The sequence below is a fragment of the Populus nigra genome, chromosome 5 (assembly GCF_951802175.1).
Source record: "Populus nigra chromosome 5, ddPopNigr1.1, whole genome shotgun sequence".
In the NCBI taxonomy this organism is placed as follows: domain Eukaryota; kingdom Viridiplantae; phylum Streptophyta; class Magnoliopsida; order Malpighiales; family Salicaceae; genus Populus; species Populus nigra.
In genome coordinates, this window is record NC_084856.1 from 11,802,287 (window position 1) to 11,824,978 (window position 22,692).

A 22,692-nucleotide genomic window follows, 5' to 3' on the forward strand; every position below is an offset into this window, starting at 1 on the left:
ACAATGCAAGAGAATTGTTCACTATTTTTTAAGTGAACAATGCAATTCTCTTTCACTGTTCACATAAACAGTGTACCACTGTACACTATTTATTGAATAGTGCAATTAACATGAACAGTGCAAAAAAGCAAGGAATTCTTATTTTTCTTTAACTGCGTTTCCAACGCAAAAAAGAAGTGGGACCCATAAACAGTATATAACTTTTTCCTTTAACCAAACGGCTGCAAACTGTATTTTAATTAAAACGCAGTCGCATAGCCAAACAAGCTCTAAGAGTTTAACTGTGCACTGTGCAGTGCACAGTGAAACACCGATGCATAAAAGGCGTGGGGAAAGCTACAATACTTTCCCCACGCCTTTTAGAGTATTGTTAACTAGTTACATTACCTGCGCGATGTTGCGGGTCATTTTTTTTACATAAAAAATATAAAAAAAACTAAGATTTAAAAGTGTTAGGTCTTTCTGTAAATCTATATCCAAGAGTCTTGAGTTTGGCTGCAATGCCTGACCTAAGAGTAATATTTATAATATTAATAATAACATTAAACTTGCATGACCCAAGTTTAAGTGGGTTTGGCTGCAATATCAGATCCAATAGCCTTGGATGTAGGTTTGACTGTAAGGTTGTGTCATAAAAGTGTGATAATTAAATAGAAAAAAACCAAAAGAAAGAAAAAAAATTAATGAAGAAAAAGAAAAAAAAATCTGAATTAATTAGGTTAACCCTTCAAAGCAGGTTAACTCGTCAAACCTTAGATTCATGTCGTGAAAGTTTGATAACTAAATAGAAAAAAAAATTGACGGGTTACTTGGAATTAATTGGGCTAACCCGTCAAACCCGAAATTTGTATCATGAAAGTTTGATAACTGAATAGAAAAAAATTAAACATTAACAAACTAAATTAAATGAAAAAATTTACTTAAAAAGGATAAAAACCAAGACAAACAAAAGGCATCAACCTTTTGCATCATTGTCTTTTTTAATTAGTTTCTACTATTTTGAGTTGTTTAGCTCTTATATCATTAGTTTCTTAGTCTTTGTAGTATTTTATTTCATGTCTTTATATGGTTCGTATTTTGCAAGAATTCGTATTGATATTCATGATTTTGTATTTGTAGTTTTGTATTGATAATTTTCAGTTTTATTGCTTCTTGATTCTTTACATTTTTTTATTGCTTTATTAAGCTATTAATCTTTTATTTGTTGTGAATTAGTTCCTTAAAGAACTGAAATATTGAGAATTGACTGGTAAAAGGCGAAGGTGAACATATTAGAGTCAAAAGCCAAATATTGTGTGAAAATGAGAGGAGTGACATTTATTGAATGTAAACATGTGATAAAGTGCATGCAGGGGGGGTGCATGTGCTACTAACTTAATTTTCAACTCTTGATGATGTCAACAAAGAGTGAATCATTACTACCAAAAGATAGAAATAATCACGAATGAGGTTATTTGGCCATGTAACAACAATTAGAGCTGATGAATATAAGGTTTTCCAAAGTAATGAGTAAGATTAATGGTTTGAGAACGAAAATGGATAATTTTCAAGGAATCATACCATAAGGGTTTGAAATGAAGAATATCTGCGAGATGAGAAAATTCACCCCTAGAAGAATTTATAGCTAAAAATACAGTTAGGGAGTCCCAGAATTTTGACGAAAACTATAGTGGTAGGCTTTGGCCACATAGAAACCAGAGGCTTAAGGAATTCTTTCACTTGTGCAATTCAACCATAGGAGAGTAGATATAACTGATGGATTTCGAGATGGTTTGAATGAAGATTTGGGCAGTATTAAAATGAAGATTTTGGCTTTTAAATGAAAAAAGGATCTCATAGAGACTTGGGATGAGATGAAAATAGTCATAAGAAAAAAGTTTGTTCTTGATCATTATTATAGGAAACTATATCAAAGATTGTAGAGTTTGTCTTAGGGTTCTAGGAGTGTGGAGGATTACCACAAGAAAATAGAGATTGTCATACTTAAAGCTAATATTATGGAGGATATAGAAATTATAATGGTAAGGTTCTTATATGGATGGAATAAAAAGATAACTAATATGACTAAGTTGTAATATTATGTTAAACTTGAAGATATAGTTCATATGGCTATCAAGATAGAGAGGTGATTAAAGTGAAATGAGAGTACATGTTAAAGAGATAATTCAGATTCCTTTTCATCTTAGAAGCTGGATTTAAGAGAGAGGGGGCTACCATGTCAAAGTTTAATACCATGGGTAACAAAGTCGAATCATCTAAGGCTTGGAGGAAACATTTTTCCAATAAAATAAAAAGTAAATTCGAGATCCTATCTAATTATAACCATGATATTAAGTGTTTCAGGTGTTTGAGGAGTGGACATATAGCTTCACAATGTCCAAACAAAAGGATTATAGTTATAAGAGAGCACGAGGATATCGAATATAAAAGTGATAAATCAAAGGAGCATGAAATGCCACTTGAGGATTGTAGTGATGTTATCTATTACTTATACAAATAGTTTGAACCATGAACTTGCACTAAACATATTTAAGAAGTTTCAAAGAACTAACAAATAACATTAAATCATCAATAACATGCATGAAGTTTCAAAGTTCAAAACTATCAAAGCTAAACAACAAACATAGTCATGCTATTTGGATTCAAAACTTGATATTTTTAACAATTATATGTCAAAACATACTTGTATGAATCATGAACTTGCACTAAAAACATAAATTGATCAACATGCTTCCAAAATCTTTAACCCATAAACATATGCATCTTATTGTTTTATTATAAAACAGATTCAAACACCAATTAAAATACCTCAAATACATCATTAATATGTTATTGAATGAAAACACGGAATTAAACAAGCATTAAAGCCAAGAACTATGTCTTTGGTGCAAGCCTCACTAACACATTATTAACCAAAACTAAAAAAATTATTATAATGAAAGCTTGAGAAATCTAAAATATGCTTAAAGCAAGAACAAAAACAAAACAAACTCTGCTGAAAAAACTTCAAATTATTCTAGCACCAAAATCAAACCAAAAAAATGCAAGATAAGCTTAAACAATATCAAAAGAGGTTTAAACATTAAGAAAACATGAATAGGTAGGTCACATAGGCTCCACCCTTGAACTTTTACATGGTTATAACTTCTCTAAGCTTGCTAGCTATGTATTGTTGTTTTTCTTCTCTTTTCTTTCCTTATTTCCCTATAACTATCTTTTCATTCCAAAGCTTATTAGACTCTCTATATTAGGCTATTGAACCTTCAGATTAGCATTTTTTTTCACAATGTGTTTCTCCATGTTTTTCCTCTTTTTTTTTTCATTTTCCAGGGGGTATTTATATGGTTTTACTAGGGTTCTTGATGGATTCAAACATAGATTAATCAAAACTTAGCCATTTGATCAAAATAAGAGAGTTCTGGACAAATGTTAAAGCTGGAACCTTTGTCCTTCAATGGTTTTGGGATGGTGGTTTTGTAGCAAATTTACCTAGGTGGTTTATTTTGCTTGGAGATAAAGGCATGCATCCCTCACCTTCTAATTTTTTATGAAAGATTTATGAACCTTGATAATAACTCTATGGGAATTTTTATGTGTGAACACTCGAAAAAGTTGAGTGGTTTTGTATAAATAGGTATCTTAGTCAAAGCTGACTGAGTTGACCAATTTTGAGGTTTCGTCGGAGCAACTTTAATATAAACATCATTGAAGACCACCTGAACTTGGTAGAGGAGAAGCATACCTTTCGATTGGATCCATTCTTACTCAATTTGGAGGTATGTAACTCCATATTTATTCATTTGAAGGTGCCAACTCGATCAATTAAGAATCTCAAAATGCAGTGATGGTTGATCAGGGACAAGATGTTATTGAGTTTGTTGAAGAAGATGGATGTAAACGTTTGATGAGAGTAATTGATCTTTGTAGAGGGGGTGTTTTTTAGTTTAATGGTGGTGGTTACAATCCTCTAGGTGGTTAAAGATGTCACATTCATTCGCTTGAAGGTGCCTACTCGATTAGCTAAAACTGTTAAGAAGAAACTAAAAAGTAGTTGAACAACATGTCGTCTAGGTTAAACCCTGTAAATTAGGGTTTTTATTTTAGGATTTGAAAATTTTCACTTTAGTCATGTTCTTCTAATTGCTTTTAATTGCATCTGTAATTGCCTTCCAAACTCTTAATTTCATGCAATTTCACCTATGTCAAACTCAATCATCAGCTTCAAAGTTGATCGCCTATTTCATTTTAGTCCTTGGTTATGAAATTGTTTTGACCCTCAATTGATCAACAAACTCCCAATTGAACAATTTTAACCCCTGCATTCACGCACCTTTTTCAGTTTCGTCCTTGATGGTTGGATTTCTTTAATCAAGTCCCTAATTACTCATCAAACTTCAATATTTATGCAAGTAAGCCCCTGATTTGACTAAATTAACTCTTTAAAATTGCAATCAAACCCCAGACTTTAATTTCTTTCAATTAAAGCCTTAAAACCTAGATTGACTTCAAAAATTAATTTTTGTTGCAATTACGTATTTAATAAAATTAATTAAGCCTTCCTGAATTCTCATTGAGTCCTTACCTATCCAAATGTATTTCTTTATGCCAAATAAAAATATTTTCACAAATGGGTCCCTTTATCAATCAAAATTGGGTTACCAATCTTATATATTTTAGTCCTCCAACTTTTCCACTTGTCATTTTGGTTCTTTACCACCAACTTGGGCAATATTCTAGGCTTTCTTCATATATATCCTCTTGTATTTTGAATTTTTTTTTCTATTTTTCTATTTTTTTCTTGATTTTTTATGGGGTCAAAAGTGAATAATAACATGTAACAATAAGAATAATAGATTTAAATAAGATGGTCCACTTGCTGTGAATGTACGTGCACAAGTCATAACACTGGTGTATACAAATACTAATGAGAGACAGAAACAAAAAATTAAATTATAAAAAGTTGATTGTTAAATAGCTGCCGTAAGCCAAATAAATCCCAAAAAAAAATCATTGTAAAAACCAAGTCCAAAAGAAACTTTAATGTAACTAAATCCTTTTTCAGGTCCATAAGTGTCACTTAGCAAATATTACCAGTGAATCTCAGTACCACAGAAAATAACAAGGCATTATCCACGGACATTGTTGCATAAACCACAAGACCAGGGAGGATTTGGTCAAGAAAGAACAGATTGAGAAGCATATACAGTAATATGGGATTCTGCATTTTACAAAGAGAGAACTTTAGTGAAACAGATTGATCTAATCCCTTCCATCGAACAAAAAAAACCAACTGGATGGTGGATGTTCTTTATCACCATTGTGAAGTTCCTTTTTCTGCATTTACAAAGAGAGAACTTTAGTGAAACAGATTGATCTAATCCCTTCCATCGAACAAAAAAAACCAACTGGATGGTGGATGTTCTTTATCACCATTGTGAAGTTCCTTTTTATTTATTTATTTACTTTTGTTTAAGTGAAGGAAGGCCCAATCCTATTCAAGAATAAATCTAGATCTGGCTATTATGCTATAAAAGAAATATAGGTTATTGATATGATATCGCGGAGACATCAGGGCGTTGCTGTATAACTGATCAATTGAAAGAATCACTGTATTGCTATATTGCTTAAAGCAATTCTAACATGGCAGAAAAGCATGAAAAATAAAAAACTAAACATAGTTGGCAACTGGAGTGCTCTTAAAGAACAGCCACCACTGAATTATGACGAACGAATCATAAATGCAATTGGCCAAAATTCCCATAAATCAGAATTAAAGTTCTCTGCGGGAAAAGAGTAGACTATGCAAGTATCAAATGCCTCCAACACCTACAAATAGAGGACCACGGTAAAACTAAAAATCAAATCAATTCATCCAGTCATCATGATCCTCGAAACATGTTTATGTGGAGCTACTTATTGACACTCCTTTCCAAGTGCCATCCAGAAAAAAAAATATAACAAATGAGAATTGGATTCAAACAATGCCTCATCAAATAGCAGACAACCTTTAGGGCTTGAGAGCAATTGCCAGCCCAAACCTGGGATTTTTGTCCAAGGCCTTGGTGTCAAACTCACTGGAAATTGTCAGCACTGACTTTGGTATGACCTCATGCTGCACCAATGCCCCAAGTTTCCCATGATTGTTGAGCTTGGCTTTCACCACTGTCAGGTGATCAACAGCAAATGACCCTCCAACAGTAAAAGTATTCTCATTAGAGGAAAACCTTCTTGTGATCTCCCCAACAGCAGCACTCTTTTTCAGCAGATCCAGATGATGCACATACGATGCTCTAATAGAATCTCCCTTGTCACCTCTGTGAGAAAGAAAGCAAATAAGAATTAGTGTAATACATTTCACCAATCTTTTCCAAGTGTATATATTTAAATTCCACATTTTAAATACAATATCTAGCATAGTTGGGATGCCAATGAGGCTAGAGACGTACAAAATTATTGAAGCATAAGAATCAGGTTTGGTTACACTGATGCCAGCAGTGTACTTCGTGAAACTACCAGAAGTAGTATCATAGCCTGCCTCAGCACCAAAAGCAATTGTTGGAGTACCAATGGTGGCTGTAACATCAATTGCTGGAGATTGGTTCAAAGCAGCAGCAGTAGTGAAAGTTGCATGGTCGTGGAAATATTGAAACTCCAACTGCAAAATACAGGGCAGGAAAGAAATATAAAAAGCCAAGACTATCATTACAAACAGTTTCAAGTTAGCAGGTAGGTGTCAGATTGGGTCGAAGCCCTGCTCCACCACTAATCAAGGCACAAGCAATATTATCACTCCTATCAGAAAAAAGAACAATTCTCCCCTGATCATAAGTTCAGCATCTATTTCATTTTTTTTTTTTACTTTTCGAGGAGTTCAAGCTTAAAAGATGCCCAGCTCCCTACCTTGCCAGAGTTATGGTCAGGTAATTTGATCGAAGCAACAGTCTTTGTTGATGGAAGCAAGTCGGTGAATGTCAAGGTTGCTGAAATCTGTCAGAATGAAATGAGAGAGTAAGATGCTTATTTGAAACAAGGGACATGCAGGTGGTGTTTTCTTTAACTTTAAGAAGCAACATACGTTGGACTCAGTGTCAACTTTAACATCAAATGTAGTATTCTTGTACTTGTACAGTGTAGCAACATCCCCAGCTAAGAGTCCTCCTTTCTTCACAGCTGTTGATGTGAGGGCCTGATAAACAGAAAACATATCAAACATCACAAAGCGCAGGTGATGGAAGTCTTCCCAACTGCATTTTTAAGGAGGTACAGAGTTGGCAACAAAAAAAAGTGACCGCCCCAAATAGTTAAAGTTCAAAACAAAAACATAAACCAATTGAGTTTAAAAAATCATTCACGTAGCCATATATGGTAGCCAGAACTCCATCCATCACTCAATTGTAGAAAAGAATAATTAACATGATTCATAAAATAACTTACAGCTAGTTGCATTAGAGATTTCATTTTCCAAAAGCTACATCGCTCTTTACACTTGTGAAAAAATGGATAGAAACGGAATAAAACATGTTTCCACTCACATGGAAAGTTAAACCAAATGCCTTAGAATAACATCACTAGTTGTTCTAAATTTTCAATAGTATCCACTTAGAGCATTAGAACCGTTTAGCCGTAGAGTAAGGCCACTGAATTTCTTATTTTGAGAAAATATTTCCCTTTCTTCGTTACCTTACACATCCTTCTGAAGACCATTTCTATTGTTAAACACCCTTTTCACACAGCATCAATTGTTGTTAGTTTTGAGAAGGTTGCAAACATTCCCTCAACTTTTTTAGGCAAAAAATGGAGACTATGCAACAGTTTGGAAAGCCTTTCTCTACTTTTACACTAATTATCCTTTTGACGGGACAAAAGCAGAAAGATTAGTGAATTAGCCAAACATCAGAAGAACAGCTAGGTTTTCTTTTAAAATACAAACGTCTAGATTCCTTGGAAGTAAGAGATAAAGAGTGGACTGAGATTCGAAAGGCAGGACAGCAGCATTTGACTCAAATCACGATTCGAAAGATAAATCACAACGTATAAATATATAAAAAGAAAGAAAAACCCTGATCGGAATCGTCAAAATTAAGTATCCAGAAAGGAAAATCAGTGAGACATAACAACAAAGAATCACATAAACACATACCACTCCAGTATCGCTGTAAGTAGAGACGCTGAATTTCTGATCAGAATTATAATCCCTGGTCAGCAGATCTACATGTCACCAATAAATAATCATCGTCGGATCATTGATTTTGATTTTCTTTCACAGATAGAAATAGATTGATTGATTACCTTTGGCTTTCTTGCCGATATCGGCGAAGAGTCCAGGTCCTTTGCTCATGGTTGGTCTTGCCAAAACGAGACTGGAGAGCCACGGATCTTTGCCTTCTCTCTCTTCCCCCCTTGATATGTTCTGAAAAGTTCCCAGATAACCAAGTAACTAAAAAGAGCAGGTAAAAAAAAATACAAAGCTATAAATTGAAGCCCAATTCACAAGCTACGTGGAAAATAGACCCAACTTTACAAGCTACATGGATAATTTAGCCCAATTCTACTAGCGTGCTTGACCAAGAGTCTCAAATTAGCCAATTGAAAGACTTTTGATCTTATTTACTTTTATTTTTGTAATTAATCTATTCAGCATGGATCATATAGTGTTTTTTTTTTAATGATTCTCATTGTTCTTCCTCTTTTTAAAAGGATTTAATTTTGAATTGTCACCTATATAAAAAAGAGAAAGATTAAAAAACATTAAATGTAACATTAATATTATATTCACCTAAAATTTTTAACATATATGTATTGTTATTAATCCGTTCAAGGACTTAGAATGGGTCATCCCTTTATGATGCAGCTTAGATTACTTATAGGCGGTAAATCATTTTTTTTTATATGCACCCAAACCAAATCACTATGTTCAAAGATAACATCTCTATGACTTTTATTGGCTTTAAACGCATATTGCTCATTCTTCTTTTCTATTTGTTGTCAAACACTTTTATGGAATTTCTTCATCATTTCAACCTTTTTATTTATATCAAGACTTTTAGATAGAGCATCAATCACAATATCATCTTTACCTTGCTTTTATATAATGACATATCTAGATAAAGCATCAACCACAATATCAGAGCATCAACCATAATATCATCATTTACCTTACTTTTATTTAATGACATATCTAGATAGAGTATCAACCACAATATCATCTTTACCTTGCTTTTACTTAATGACATGAAAATGTCTCAATGAACTCCACTTATTTAGCATACTTTCTATTCAGCTGAACTTGTCTTTTCAAGTGCTTCAATGATTCGTGATTTGTATGGATAACGAACTCTTTCAACCATAAGTAATGTTGTTAAGTCTCCAAAGTTATAACCAATATGTAAAGCTTCTTGTCACAGGTTGGGTATTTCAATGCTGCTATATTTAGCTTTCCACTAATATAGGTTATTGGTCGCTTCTCTTGCATTAAAACAACTCTAATACTTATTTATGATGTATCACTTAATCTTATATGCTCTTAAAAAAAGTTAGGCAATGCTAATAAATACGTAAAATATAACATTTCTTTAATCAAATTGAATGCACTCTTTTGTTCACTACCCTATTTAAAATCAATAGATTTTTTTAAAAAATCAGTGAGCAGTGCAACTAGTGTATAAAAATCTTTAACAAATTGCCTATAAAAACAAAAAAAAAAACTGTGAAAACTCCTTACCTTACTAATTGACTTAGACGATGGCCATTCTTTGATAGCCTTCACCTTGTTTTCATCCATCTCTATATCTTTTGTACTAACAACGCAGCCAAGAAAAATAAATTTATCTATGCAAAAAGTATAATTCTCTAAGTTGGCATATAGTTTTTTATTCCTCAAAACATCAAGCACAAAACTTAAAGGGTTAATATACTCATCTAACCTTTCATTGTATTTGAAGATATTATCAAAATAGACTGCAATAAATCTTCTTATAAATGCACTTAATACATGATTCATTAATCTTATAAATGTATTCGGTGCATTAGTGAGATCAAATCGCATAAACAACCACTCATATAACCCATATCTAATTTTAAAGATAATTTTCGTTCATATCTTTCTTTCATCCTAATTTGATGATATTCGTTTTTTAATTCAATGTTTATAAAGATATATAATCCATGTAACTCATCTAATATGTCATCTAGCCTATAAATTGAATGTCTATATTTTACTATAATATTGTTGGCAACCTTGTAATCAATACAAATCCTCTAAAACCCATCTTTCTTAAACATAAGTAGTATTGAAACTGCATATGAACTCATGCTCTCCCTTAAGTACCCTTTATTCAGTAGCTTATCAACTTGTCTTTAAGGATCTTTTATCTCCTCTAGATTTTATATCTCTCGGCACAAAATCAATTTGATGTTTTATTCTTCTAATAGGTAGTAAATCACTAAGAACATCATTAAAGAACACATCTTCGTATGCTTACAACAAAGAATAACACCATTATGAAGAGATTTTTCAAAATCATTAGTATTAAACTATGTCTCTTTTTATAAAAATACAAATATAGGTTGGTTAGTGTAAAAAGCACTTTTTATTAGTCTGGATGCACACCAATCTTTATGATTTTGTTGATAACAAAATATATGATTAATGTTGTCTGTGTGTGTGTGTGTATGTGTGTGTTTTACATTAATGACTTAAGTATTAAAAAAACATAAAAAAAAATGAAGTTTATGACTTTATTTATTGCATGATATGCTAGAAATATTTTACAGTTAAATGATATTTTAATTTGAGTAATGATAGTTTATATTCATCAAACTAATACTATTATTATTATTTCTTTCAAATGATTTACATAAAACATCATTGTCTAGAACTTAAATTGAATCATTTTGCTTTAGTTCTTACATATCATTTACTCTATTTTTGGTAACCCTTTCTAATTATCATTCTGATCAAAATAACCACATCAATAACCATTTAGTCGAGGTTGACTTAACCTAATTAAACCACTCGATACCCTTATAATTATCATCATCATGCTATCATTAGCATTGACATTTCTTTACCATGACTTTTCTCATCACTCGTATTTATAAATCTACTAAATCACAAACCTAACTCTGATATCAAAATGTAACATCCCCAACATTGATACAAATTCCTTTATAATAAATCTAAAAATTGTGTAAATTCTTTTTAACTGATCAATGAAATGATTAATCGATTTATCTGGCAGTTTAATTAGTCAACTGGATCAATCTAAGAGTATCCATATTTGTAACTCATTAAGATTTTATCAAAATTTCTGCAAAGTCTCTTTTGTATTTGGATTATCCCAAATGTCAACACCAAAATCATATCACATATAATAACACTTCATAATCACAAACACCATAAACTCATCACCTCACTTCTGAACCAATCATTTTGGATCTCATCTCTTTATATCCATCATTTCATAATTCATTCTCATCAATTCATGTCACTAAGACATTTATTAATTTCATATTCATCATAATAATTAAAATATCAAAACATTTACAATAAACTCCATATCAACAAACCCTAATTAAGTACATAAATATAGTTACTACTCAAATTACAATGACAAATATAATAATCATGCAAGACATTAGCGTTATCAGGTTTTAAACAACAAAGACATTATATCACCTTAATTAATCGATGGTAATTGTTAGTTTAATTTAAAGATATATAAATTATATTTCAAACTAGAGTATCCAAAATTACAATCCACAAGTTTGATATTACAACTAATAATCCATAATTTCCTAAATCTATAGAAAAGCAACAACCAAAGATTACTCCTGACGAGCCTGTGTGTTATCTGTAACAAAGTCAATAATTTCAGTAAGTCACAAGTTAATATCTCATTCAATGCGTAAAGTAAATAATCAACTTTTTATCTAAACAATATCTTAATTCATTCTTTATAATCATCCAATTTTCTTTTTATATAAATTTATTCAACCCTAGATATTCTCTTATAGGTCCATTCATTCTTTACCCTAAATCTGTCCTTATTGGCACTGGTCTTAGACTGAATGAGTCTCCTCGATCTATTAACGGTCATAAAATACTATTGACTTTGTACTATGGGTTTGTATCCATAAGTTTGCTTTGTGGCCTTAAATGGACATTTCCTATTAAAGTTCCCTGTCTCCTCGTAGAAATAACATTTGATATCTAACTATTTGTACTTTTTCCATCTATGCCTTTCATGTAGGCAAATAAAACATCTACCTAGAGCGACTAAGTAATTCCTAAGATGCCTTTGATTATATCATCCACAATAGATAGTTAGGCATCCTCTACTTTGTATATCCTTCTACTAGACTGACACTCGAGCATGATTGTCCTCAGTTGATCCCTCACTAACACCCTAAAAGGATCCACCTGATGCTTCTCTTGAGCTAAAATCCCATCATTTCTTCTTGAGTTGACCAAACTATCCACTCTTTTCTTTATTTAGAGGGGGAGTTCTACTAAAAAAATACTTGATTTTTCCTTTTTCCAACTCTCGACTGCCCTTGTTTAGCTATCCCCTATTGATCCTCATCTATCACTGTCTTAAAGGACTGGGCAGCCTTAATCAATTCTCTCACAATCCTGAATTACAAAGCAATTAACCCACTCTTCAAATCCTAACTAAGTCCATCTCGTAGCCTTTCTATCTTTTGTTACTTGGTAGGTAGGAATGAAGAAGAAAACATATAGAGGTTCTAAAACCACCTCTTATACTTTAATATATTCATATTGCCCTGTCTTAAGGCCAAAAACTCTTGCTCTTTACTTTTGCGATGCTGTCTAAAATAGTACTTATTTTCAAATTCTACTTTATAGTCCCTCCAAGTGAGTACCTCTCTAGATCTCCTTTCTTGCACCATGTCCCACTAGAATTAGGCACTATCTAAGAGTAACCAAGTAGCATAATATACTTGCACATTTTCTAGCACTGAAATCTGATTAAGGGACTTCTCTACTTTTTGTACCAGTATTCAGCTATCTCAGCATCCCTCTTTTCTAAAAAAGGCACACACCCTATCTTTCTTATACTTTTTCCTTAACGTACTAAAGTATAAACATTGTCTCCGTGAGTTGTACTTGTCACCCTTGACATTCCAGCTACTATTGCTCTTACAATCTCTTCAAGATAAACAAGATCAATGGAGGGTAAATGTACTCTTACAGGTGGGGGCTTAACTGTTTGCCCCTCTTTGAATGCTACCTTAGGCTACAATATCTTTATCTGTAATGATGCAAGATCAACCTCGAGTCCTGCTGACTCTCCATGCCCTGATTGTACAGACACTACAGGCATGCATGAAGCAATATCTGTTAAAAGGATCTCCCATTTGATCTTAACCAATATTAACACTTTGATCCCTTCATCGTACCGAAGGTGGATTAGTCTTGGTTTCTTGTCTGGTATGAACCATCCTGAAACAATTTAACATCCATCATTATCATTTTTAAGTCTACTGGACCAAAGCCAATGCCTTGATACCAGTTATAATAACCCTAAATTTTCCAACCATGTTGTACATTTCATAACGATGAAAAATACCAGAAATTTTTTTATTTGAATATTCTTTAAATTGTTAATGTTATTACAAGAACTTAAAATATCTTAACATGTTATCAAAGTTAATCAATGCAGTACATCATAAGGCATAAATACATGTTATTTTAAGAAGATTTAAGTCTTTTACAATATGCAAGAACATTATGTATAATTAGTGTAGCAAACACTCTATGATTTAACCTTTTAAGATACGATAGTCTAATCATATGTGGTTTAGCCCTTGCATAAATGAGAGAGTCTAGAGTGTCACACTAACACCCTTCTTTGGCATGTAAAATTTCCAAAACATTAAACATTTTAATTTTAGTTATTATCTCTTTTTTAACACCCTTAGCTTTATTATCTATTTATAGGTGATTATATTCATGTAATCCATGATTTAATTAATTTATAAGTTAACATAATTAATCATATTTGTTACCTTTCATTTAATTTAGAATCATTGGTGTTAAGATGTAATAACAAGCATCAATGCCGCCACCATTATAATAGAAATATAATTAAAGAAACTGTTACATAAAGAAAACAATCCAATGCACACATAAGTAGAATAACCAGAATTAAAGATAGAAGATTAATGTACTAAGAAAGAAATTGATTAAAGTACTTATGTTTGGTTACTTGCATGTTACGAATATCAATGACTTTAAGTTTAAGAATAGTCTAAAAACTTAAACTTCAAGTGTTGATTGACACTTTAAAATGTATAACATTGATCTAGTCAGGTCAACATGGTATCTTTCCAATTAATTAACCTTTGACAAAACGAAGAGATCTATTGGTCATACTATACTCATCGATTGAATGATCGAGAATTAAATCAAAGTACAACTTAAATTAATATATAATTAATGATTCCTAAAATAATAATATTTATTTTTATATTTTGTTTTATGAGTAATTCATTTTATGCTTTACCTTTATCATGGTTTCTTTTCTTACACAATTATTATTATTATTATTATTATTATTATTATTATTATAAATGGATAGTTTGAGATATTTTTATGTGTAAAATCTATTTGATTGTTGTTACAAATATATTTTTTAATTTTAATATTTGGATTGATATGCTATTATTCAGATTTGTTAAATTTGTATGTTCATTTAGAGTTCTTTAAAAATACAAGTGGCTGATGATTAAATGGTTAGGATTATAGCTATACAAAATCCATAATCATTTATATAAAATCGTAATCATATGCTTAACCGAGAAAAATCCATAATTATTTGTATAAAATAGTAATCAAATACTTAAATGAAGAAAATCCATAATTATTTATCTAAAATCATAATCATATACTTAACCATGGTCATCTTGAGAGATAAAAATCCATTCTAACTCATTCAAAACCATAGTCATCGCCCAGTTTGTTAAACATTCAATTCTCTAAGGGAAAAACCTAATAAATGATCGGTCAAAGGCGCATCATCTTAACCAAGTCATCCACCTGGCGCACGCCAGCATCAAGTCCATGTTTAAGCTAAGATGGTCGCTACGACCTATAAAATGATGCATCTTTTGTGAAGGTTCTTGTGAATAACTTGTCTCGCTATACAATGCATATAGATGCCCCAAGTTATCTTGCATACATGGCTAATTTAAAAGAAAAATAAAAAAGATATTCAAGCGACACAAGTATTTTTAAATAATTAAAAAAAAACTAAGACTTATATAGTTCAATAACTCAGTTCTAACAATAAACAAAGCAAATAAAAGAAATTGGCAATAATTAACAATAAAATTTTTTTGTCAATACTATACCTGGAATGAAAACAAAAAAGAGCTTATTGGAGATTTATTGTCGCTCCATTATGGATAACATCTCATGACCAAAAATGCTAACAAAGACGATTCTAGCGTTACTGCGAAAGGCTGCACTAATACATTAGAAGAGGCTACATGTGTTGTCAGAGCAGTAACTTTGAAAGCAAACCAAATAAAATACTATGAAGCAAACATCCCATGCCTATATTTAATCAATTGATTTAATTTAATTCAAAATTACTTTTTTTTTCAAAAAGCTAAATTTAATAAAAAAAAAACTCAAGATAACCCATGTTATTTTTAAAATTATTGAAAAATATCATAGAAAAAGAATTAAAAAAAAAGAAGTTTGACATCCAGTTAAATAAATGTTAGACGATGAAATTGAAAAAAAAATGTTTAAAAAACAAAAAAGAAACGAAAAATAAGCAAACCAAGTGAACATTATGAATCTGAGTTAATCTCTCAAACTTGCAATCTATTAAGTCCTACACTTGAGTTGGATCAAGAAGCTGAATACCTAACCAATTCAATATTGAAGAAAAAAACCAAAGAAAAAAAATCAATTTAAAAATAAATTCAAGGTAAAAAAATAACAATAAAAAAGTAGGATGAAATTATAAAAACAATATTCAATCTTAAAAACCATCTCAAATAAAGTAAATAACAATAAAAAAAAATAGAGACCAAATCTGATAGATAAGAGAATTAAAGGGGATGAAATTAAAAAGCAATTCTAATTTTATAAATTATTTATAATAAAATAAATAGTAATAAAAGGAACAAAAACCAAATTTGAAAGAAAAACCTTGCTTTCGAAATTTAAAGAGCCTGCATAAAAATCGAGAAGAAAGGGAGAAAGAAAGAAAAAAAGGTCGTCAACACCAAATAAGACACTTGTTGAATAATCGAGAATTAAATCGAAACACAACTTAAATTAATATATAATTAATGATTCCTAAATAATAATATTTATTTTTATATTTTGTTTTATGAGTAATTCATTTTATGTTTTAAGAATACTTATTTTTAAACTTTTATCATGATTTATTTTCTAACACAGTAGTAGTAGTAGTTATTGTTGTTATTATTATTATTATTATAAATGGATAGTTTGAGATATTTTTATGTGTAAAATCTATTTGATTGTTATTATAAATATATTTTTTAATTTTAATATTTGGGTTGGTATGCTATTATTCAAATTTGTTAAAATTTCATGGTCATTTAGATTTCTTTTAAAAATACAAATAGTTAATGATTAAATATTTAGAATTATAGCTATACAAAATCCATAATTATTTATCTAAAATCATAAATATATACTTAATCATGGTCATCGTAAGAGAGAAAAATCCATAATTATTTATCTAAAATCATGATCATATACTTAATTATGATCATCTTGAGAGAGAAAAATTTCATAATCATTTATCTAAAATCATAATCATATACTTAACCATGCATGTTTAGGAATGTGGATGCGGTTGTTTTTTAAAGTGTTTTTTACTCGGAAATGTATCAAAATAATATTTTTTTTATTTTTTAAAAATCATTTTTGATATCAGCACATCAAAATAATTTTAAAATACTAAAAAAATATTAATTTGAATTAAAAAAAATAAAAAATTTTTAAATTATTTAAAAAATACTTAAAAAAAAACACAAAAACAATCCGGTTAAATTTAGAACCATAGTCATCACCTAGTTTGTCATATATTCAATTTTTGGGGGGAAAAAACCAATAAATGACCGGTCAAAGGCGCATCATCTTAACCAAGTCACCCACGCGGCGCACGCTAGCGTCAAGTCCACGTTTAAGCAGTGATGGTCGCTATGGCCTATAAAATGATGCATCCCTTCGTGAATGTTCTTCTGAACCCCTTGCCTCGCTGTACAACGCATATACACAGGCATTGCCGGCAAAGCTCCTTCCACCTTCCCAAATTTTTATTTTTTAGAGGATTAAACGAGAGCGCAAGACAAAGAAATCTTTCCTTCTCTAACGTCGTCGTTCCCATTCTTTAATTGATCGTTTTTGCATTTTAAAAATAATGGCGGATCAGTGCATGCCAGGATGGATCTTAGCTACTCTGTTTGGTCTCTCTGTTATCTATTATTTGGTAACCAAGAAGAAGGAACAGAGAGCTAGTAAGGATTTGTTGGAGGCGAGAAGCGAGTACGTTAATAGCATAGCCACCACCAGTGGAGAATGCAGATCCAGTAATGTTTCCGATGTCGACGTTATCATTGTCGGCGCCGGTGTTGCTGGCGCCGCTCTCGCTCATACTCTTGGCAAGGTATTTTCCTTTCTTTTGCTGCATCTTCTCGGCAATCAAACGGAGAAAAACGAACTTTTATTTTATTTTTCGTTGGATAATCGATTATTCCAAACTCTTGGTTTTTTTTATTGTTTATTTGGAAAAATGAAAAAGAAAACGCACCTCAAATGATCAATAAATCTTTCTAATTGAATGAAGAGTTTTTGAGGACCGAGGGGAAGAGTTGATTAATTTATTGAATTATACGACACAGAATGCCGCGTACAGGATTTGATGATTCTTATGTGTTTATTTTTGAATTTATACAATCTATGTTCTTTTGATTTTACACTTTTTTTTAATGGAGGCCAGCCCTTCATATTTCCATTAAACACGTAGATAAAACATATACATTTGCAGACTTGTGAAAGTAAGGCATCTTCGTTAAACGCGTGCTTTACCAAGATGAATAAGTAGCTGTTGTTATTATTATTATTATTATTTTTGAACTTTCATAGAGTTGGTTGAGAATTGATAATAAGATGAATTAAAGCAGGGACCATACCAACTTGGAGAGATGACCTGTCTTTTATGTTCTGTCTTATGGATCAAAGTGTATAATTATGTGATAACTGGCCTTTGGGAGGCCAAGCGGGTGTGTATGAACTTGTTCTGATAATCAGAGGATCTGTCATCTTTCAATTAATTAGTTGTTAGATGCTATATTTTTGTTTCCTTCTAATTATTAGCTAGTGGAATGAGAAATTGACTGCACAAATGAAATTCATGTTGTTACCACCCCCAAATTGTGGTTCTAGAAATGAAAATTATCTTTCTATATTTTAGTTGATCTCTATTTATTCATAAGGATTTAAATCATGTTCATGATTCTTATAGATTGCTACTGGTAATATTCTCTAATAATTATAGAAATTGTACTATAAAGTTATTAAAACCGAGGGCCTACTGTATTTCGTTTCTTTTGCCTCTGTTATCCCGATTAGTTTGCATCATGATTTGACAGACTTTCATATTGAATTGAATTTACATGGGATCGTTTCTTTTAGAAGGAAATATATATATATATCTTGACTGCAAGTCATTTCAATAGAAAAGCCAATGTATATCTTAAAATGCAGGATGGACGTCAAGTGCACGTCATTGAAAGAGACTTGACTGAGCCTGATAGGATTGTGGGTGAATTGCTACAGCCAGGGGGTTACCTTAAGTTAATTGAATTGGGACTTGAAGGTGTGTGACTATGAATTCTGCTACTACCTGCTAAATTTTGTAATGCCACAAGTTTGTATTAATCGATGTCATTTGTGGCCACTCAATAATGGGAGAACTTAGTTGCTAATAGAACCCCTATCTTGTTTCTCGCTGCAGATTGTGTGGAGAAAATTGATGCTCAGAGGGTGTTTGGTTATGCACTTTTCAAGGATGGAAAACATACTCGACTCTCTTATCCTTTGGAAAAGTTCCACTCAGATGTAGCTGGAAGGAGCTTTCACAATGGACGTTTCATACAGAGAATGCGGGACAAAGCTGCGTCCCTCCCCAAGTATGTCTTTTCTTCCATTGCAAATCTATGCATGTGGCAATGCCCTTTGAAAAATTAAATGGTTCTTAAAATGATTCAAGAAAATGGTTTCCAAGTGTTTGTGTATTATTCTTTTCATTGTACCTGCACATTTTTAAGATGGTTGACATCCTCAGGTACGCAGTGAGTGTCCATGGTCATCTGATTGTCTGCTGTGCGCATGTTGTAATTCTTGGACCCTGTTCTTGATAATATATTTTATGCCAGTTTAGCATGCCATCATAGTATCTAGAAGCATCTCTTTATGTTCACTGGTAGTTATATTTTTGTTTTCGATTTTACTAGTGTACAATTGGAGCAAGGAACTGTCATATCTCTACTTGAAGATAAAGGGACTTTTAGAGGCGTGCAGTACAAAACAAAAGATGGGCAAGAGCTGAAGGCATTTGCACCTCTGACAATTGTTTGTGATGGCTGTTTCTCAAACCTGCGCCGCTCCCTTTGCAACCCTAAGGTGAGAACCTTTGATATTTGTTGGATAGTAGCAGTGTAGCAATTCCAGTATCAAGTCTAAGACGACCAATCCCGTAGAAATTGTCTCGCCACTTGCTTATTACAAAATGAAGTTCTTTCTAGAAAATTAAAATGCATGTCAAATTATCTTGTGCAGGTGGATGTGCCCTCTTGTTTTGTTGGCATGGTCCTGGAGAATTGCCAGCTTCCATGTGCAAATCATGGGCATGTTATCTTAGGGGATCCGTCCCCGATTTTGATGTATCCTATTAGCAGTACCGAGGTCCGCTGTCTGGTTGATGTACCTGGTCAGAAGGTTCCTTCCATTTCAAGTGGTGAAATGGCAAAATATTTGAAGACTGTGGTGGCACCTCAGGTATATAGTAATCTTCCATGCATCCTCAGCTGCTTGTTTGGCCTTTACTAATCCCTATTTATGTCTGGTGTGGTGATTTCTTCGGCCGACTTTCTGACATTTCTGTTGGCAGCTTCCCCCAGAAGTTTATGATGCCTTTCTAGCTGCTGTTGATAAAGGAAATATAAGGACAATGCCAAACAGAAGCATGCCAGCTGCTCCTTATCCTACTCCTGGTGCATTGTTGATGGGCGATGCATTCAACATGCGTCATCCTCTTACCGGGGGAGGAATGACTGTTGCATTGTCTGACATTGTTGTTTTACGGAATCTTCTCAGGCCTTTGCGCAACCTTAATGATGCACCTACACTCTGCAAATATCTTGAATCTTTCTACACCTTGCGCAAGGTGATTTGTATATCTGGTGTTATGCTTGTCTGTTTTTTTTCTGTTCACTTGCTGGTTTTGTAGATGTTGGAATACCTTTTGAATGATACTAGGATTTAATCTAAAAAGTCAACACACTGTCTCCGAACTTGGAGTTAGAGACAGCTTTTAGCAGAGCATTTTTTATGATGAAGATGATGCCTTCATAGTACTGCAGTTAAACTCAGATTTATTTTATGTTTTTGCAGCCTGTAGCATCCACAATCAATACACTGGCAGGTGCCCTCTACAAGGTTTTTTGTGCTTCACCTGATCAAGCAATGAAGGAAATGCGTCAGGCGTGCTTTGATTATTTAAGTCTTGGAGGCGTATTTTCAGCAGGACCCGTGTCTTTGCTCTCAGGCTTAAACCCCCGCCCGTTGAGCTTGGTTGCCCACTTCTTTGCGGTTGCTATATACGGGGTTGGGCGTTTGTTACTGCCATTCCCTTCACCTAAACGCATCTGGATTGGAGCTAGATTGATTTCAGTGCGTATCTACCCCTCCCTCTCTATGGGCTTTCCATTGCCATTTCAGTCTATTTACCAAGATTAATATCCCACTTTCATGCACATTTTTCTTCCTGAACACTGAAAGATCAAGTCCTTTTTTTGCAGGGTGCATCGGGAATCATCTTCCCCATCATTAGGGCAGAAGGAGTTAGACAGATGTTCTTCCCTGCAACTGTTCCAGCATATTATAGAGCTCCTCCAGTCAAGTGAGATTCATTCGGCAAGATGTGGAGATAGCGTAAGCCACTTCTGTTCCCACTCCTTCCCTCGTTGAAAGTCGTCTGGGTGAGGGTGAATGCTTCGAAGAATAACTGTGCATTATTATAGATTTTTGCTGCTAGGATGTTCATAAAACTTCAACTCTGACCAATAAATATAATATGAATTATACATCAAATAACTGCTTCATGTTTTGTTTCATATTTTACAAGACATGTCCCATGAAACATCATATTCTTTAAACAATAATTTTGGAGGAAAGATTTTTATCATTTTCAATTTTTTCATTTGCTATATTTATATTTATTTTTTAATAGGAGTATAAACATAAAATAAATTGGTTTACTAGTTATATGACTTGCGCGATGCCGCGGGTCATTTTTTTTGCATAAAAAATATAAAAAAAACTAAGATTTAAAAGTGTTAGGTTTTTCTGCAAAATTATATCTAAGAGTCTTGGGTTTGGCTGCAACGCCTGACCTAAGAGTAATATTTATAATATTAATAATAAAATTAAACTTGCATGATCCAAGTTTAAGTGGGTTTGACTGCAATACCAAATCCAATAGCCTTGGATATAGGTCTGGCTGCAAGGTCGTGTCATAAAAATGATAATTAAATAGAAAAAAACCAACAGAAAGAAAAAAACTAATGAAGAAAAAGAAATTTTTTTTTTGAATTAATTGGGTTAACCCTTCAAAGCAGGTTAACTCGTCAAACCTTGGATTCGTGTCGTGAAAGTTTGATAACTAAATAAAAAAAAATTGACGGGTTACTCAGAATTAATTGGGCTAACCCGTCAAACTCGGAATCCGTGTCATGAAAGTTTGATAAATGAATAGAAAAAAATTAAACATTAACAAAATAAATTAAACGAAAAAAATTACTTAAAAAGGAAAAAAAACTAAGACAAACAAAAGGCATTAGCCTTTTTTCTGTGAATTGCACTGTGCATCCACAGTCAAAGGCATAAAAATAAAATAAAAAAGCAAAAAGAAAAAAAAATCTTCAATTAGCCAAACCTAAGATAGCTAAATAGAAAAAAAGGCATCAACCAATAACTAAATAGAAAAAAAAAATCATACTAATGAACTAAATTAAATAAAAAAAATTAATTAAAAAAAAATTAACATAAAAAAAACTTATAAGAAGAAAAAAATTAATGAAGAAAAAGAAAAAATAATCTAAATTAACTGAGTTAACCCGTCAAATATAAGATCTGTATCATAAAAGTTTGATAACTAAAAAAGAAAAACATTTAATATCAACAAACTAAATAAAAAAATAATTAAAAAGAAAAAAAAGAAAGCATCGGTCTTTTCACCGTAGACTACACTGTGCAGTCCACAGTAAAAGGCATAAAAAGAAAAAAAAGCAAAAAAAATAAAAAATAAAAGCATCAGCATTTTCATTGTAGATTGCATACAATATTAAAAGATGAAATTGAAAGAAAAAAAACTAATGAGAAAAAAGAAAAAAAAATTT

General features: G+C 32.1%; 2 protein-coding genes across 2 annotated transcripts; one reads left to right on the top strand and one right to left on the bottom strand.

The window, feature by feature from the left end:
* Positions 1-5,735: 5,735 nt before the first annotated feature.
* On the bottom strand, positions 5,736-8,450 carry LOC133695067 (mitochondrial outer membrane protein porin 2-like). The gene is made up of 6 exons (XM_062116837.1): positions 8,290-8,450; positions 8,141-8,208; positions 7,076-7,186; positions 6,901-6,987; positions 6,447-6,655; positions 5,736-6,314 (listed from the first exon to the last, which is right to left on the bottom strand). Exons 1-6 carry the CDS (start codon positions 8,336-8,338, stop codon positions 6,008-6,010), a joined length of 831 nt encoding a protein of 276 aa, XP_061972821.1. The 5' UTR covers positions 8,339-8,450; the 3' UTR covers positions 5,736-6,007.
* An 8,793-nt stretch (positions 8,451-17,243) lies between these two features.
* On the top strand, positions 17,244-21,494 carry LOC133694982 (squalene monooxygenase SE1-like). The gene is made up of 8 exons (XM_062116699.1): positions 17,244-17,678; positions 18,779-18,890; positions 19,029-19,203; positions 19,528-19,696; positions 19,853-20,071; positions 20,184-20,459; positions 20,687-20,965; positions 21,094-21,494. The coding sequence occupies exons 1-8, from the start codon at positions 17,433-17,435 to the stop codon at positions 21,196-21,198; spliced, it is 1,581 nt and encodes a 526-aa protein (XP_061972683.1). The 5' UTR covers positions 17,244-17,432; the 3' UTR covers positions 21,199-21,494.
* Positions 21,495-22,692: the final 1,198 nt, after the last annotated feature.

Excerpts from the sequence above, each read along its gene's own strand:
- LOC133695067 (XM_062116837.1), bottom strand. The coding sequence starts at position 8,338 with ATGAGCAAAGGACCTGGACTCTTCGCCGATATCGGCAAGAAAGCCAAA. Across the intron at positions 7,187-8,140 it reads CTTACAGCGATACTGGAGTG|GCCCTCACATCAACAGCTGT; the intron begins GTATGTGTTTAT and ends TCTGTTTATCAG. Across the intron at positions 6,988-7,075 it reads AAGTTGACACTGAGTCCAAC|ATTTCAGCAACCTTGACATT; the intron begins GTATGTTGCTTC and ends TCATTCTGACAG.
- LOC133694982 (XM_062116699.1), top strand. The coding sequence starts at position 17,433 with ATGGCGGATCAGTGCATGCCAGGATGGATCTTAGCTACTCTGTTTGGT. Across the intron at positions 18,891-19,028 it reads AATTGAATTGGGACTTGAAG|ATTGTGTGGAGAAAATTGAT; the intron begins GTGTGTGACTAT and ends TTCTCGCTGCAG. Across the intron at positions 19,697-19,852 it reads GCTCCCTTTGCAACCCTAAG|GTGGATGTGCCCTCTTGTTT; the intron begins GTGAGAACCTTT and ends TATCTTGTGCAG.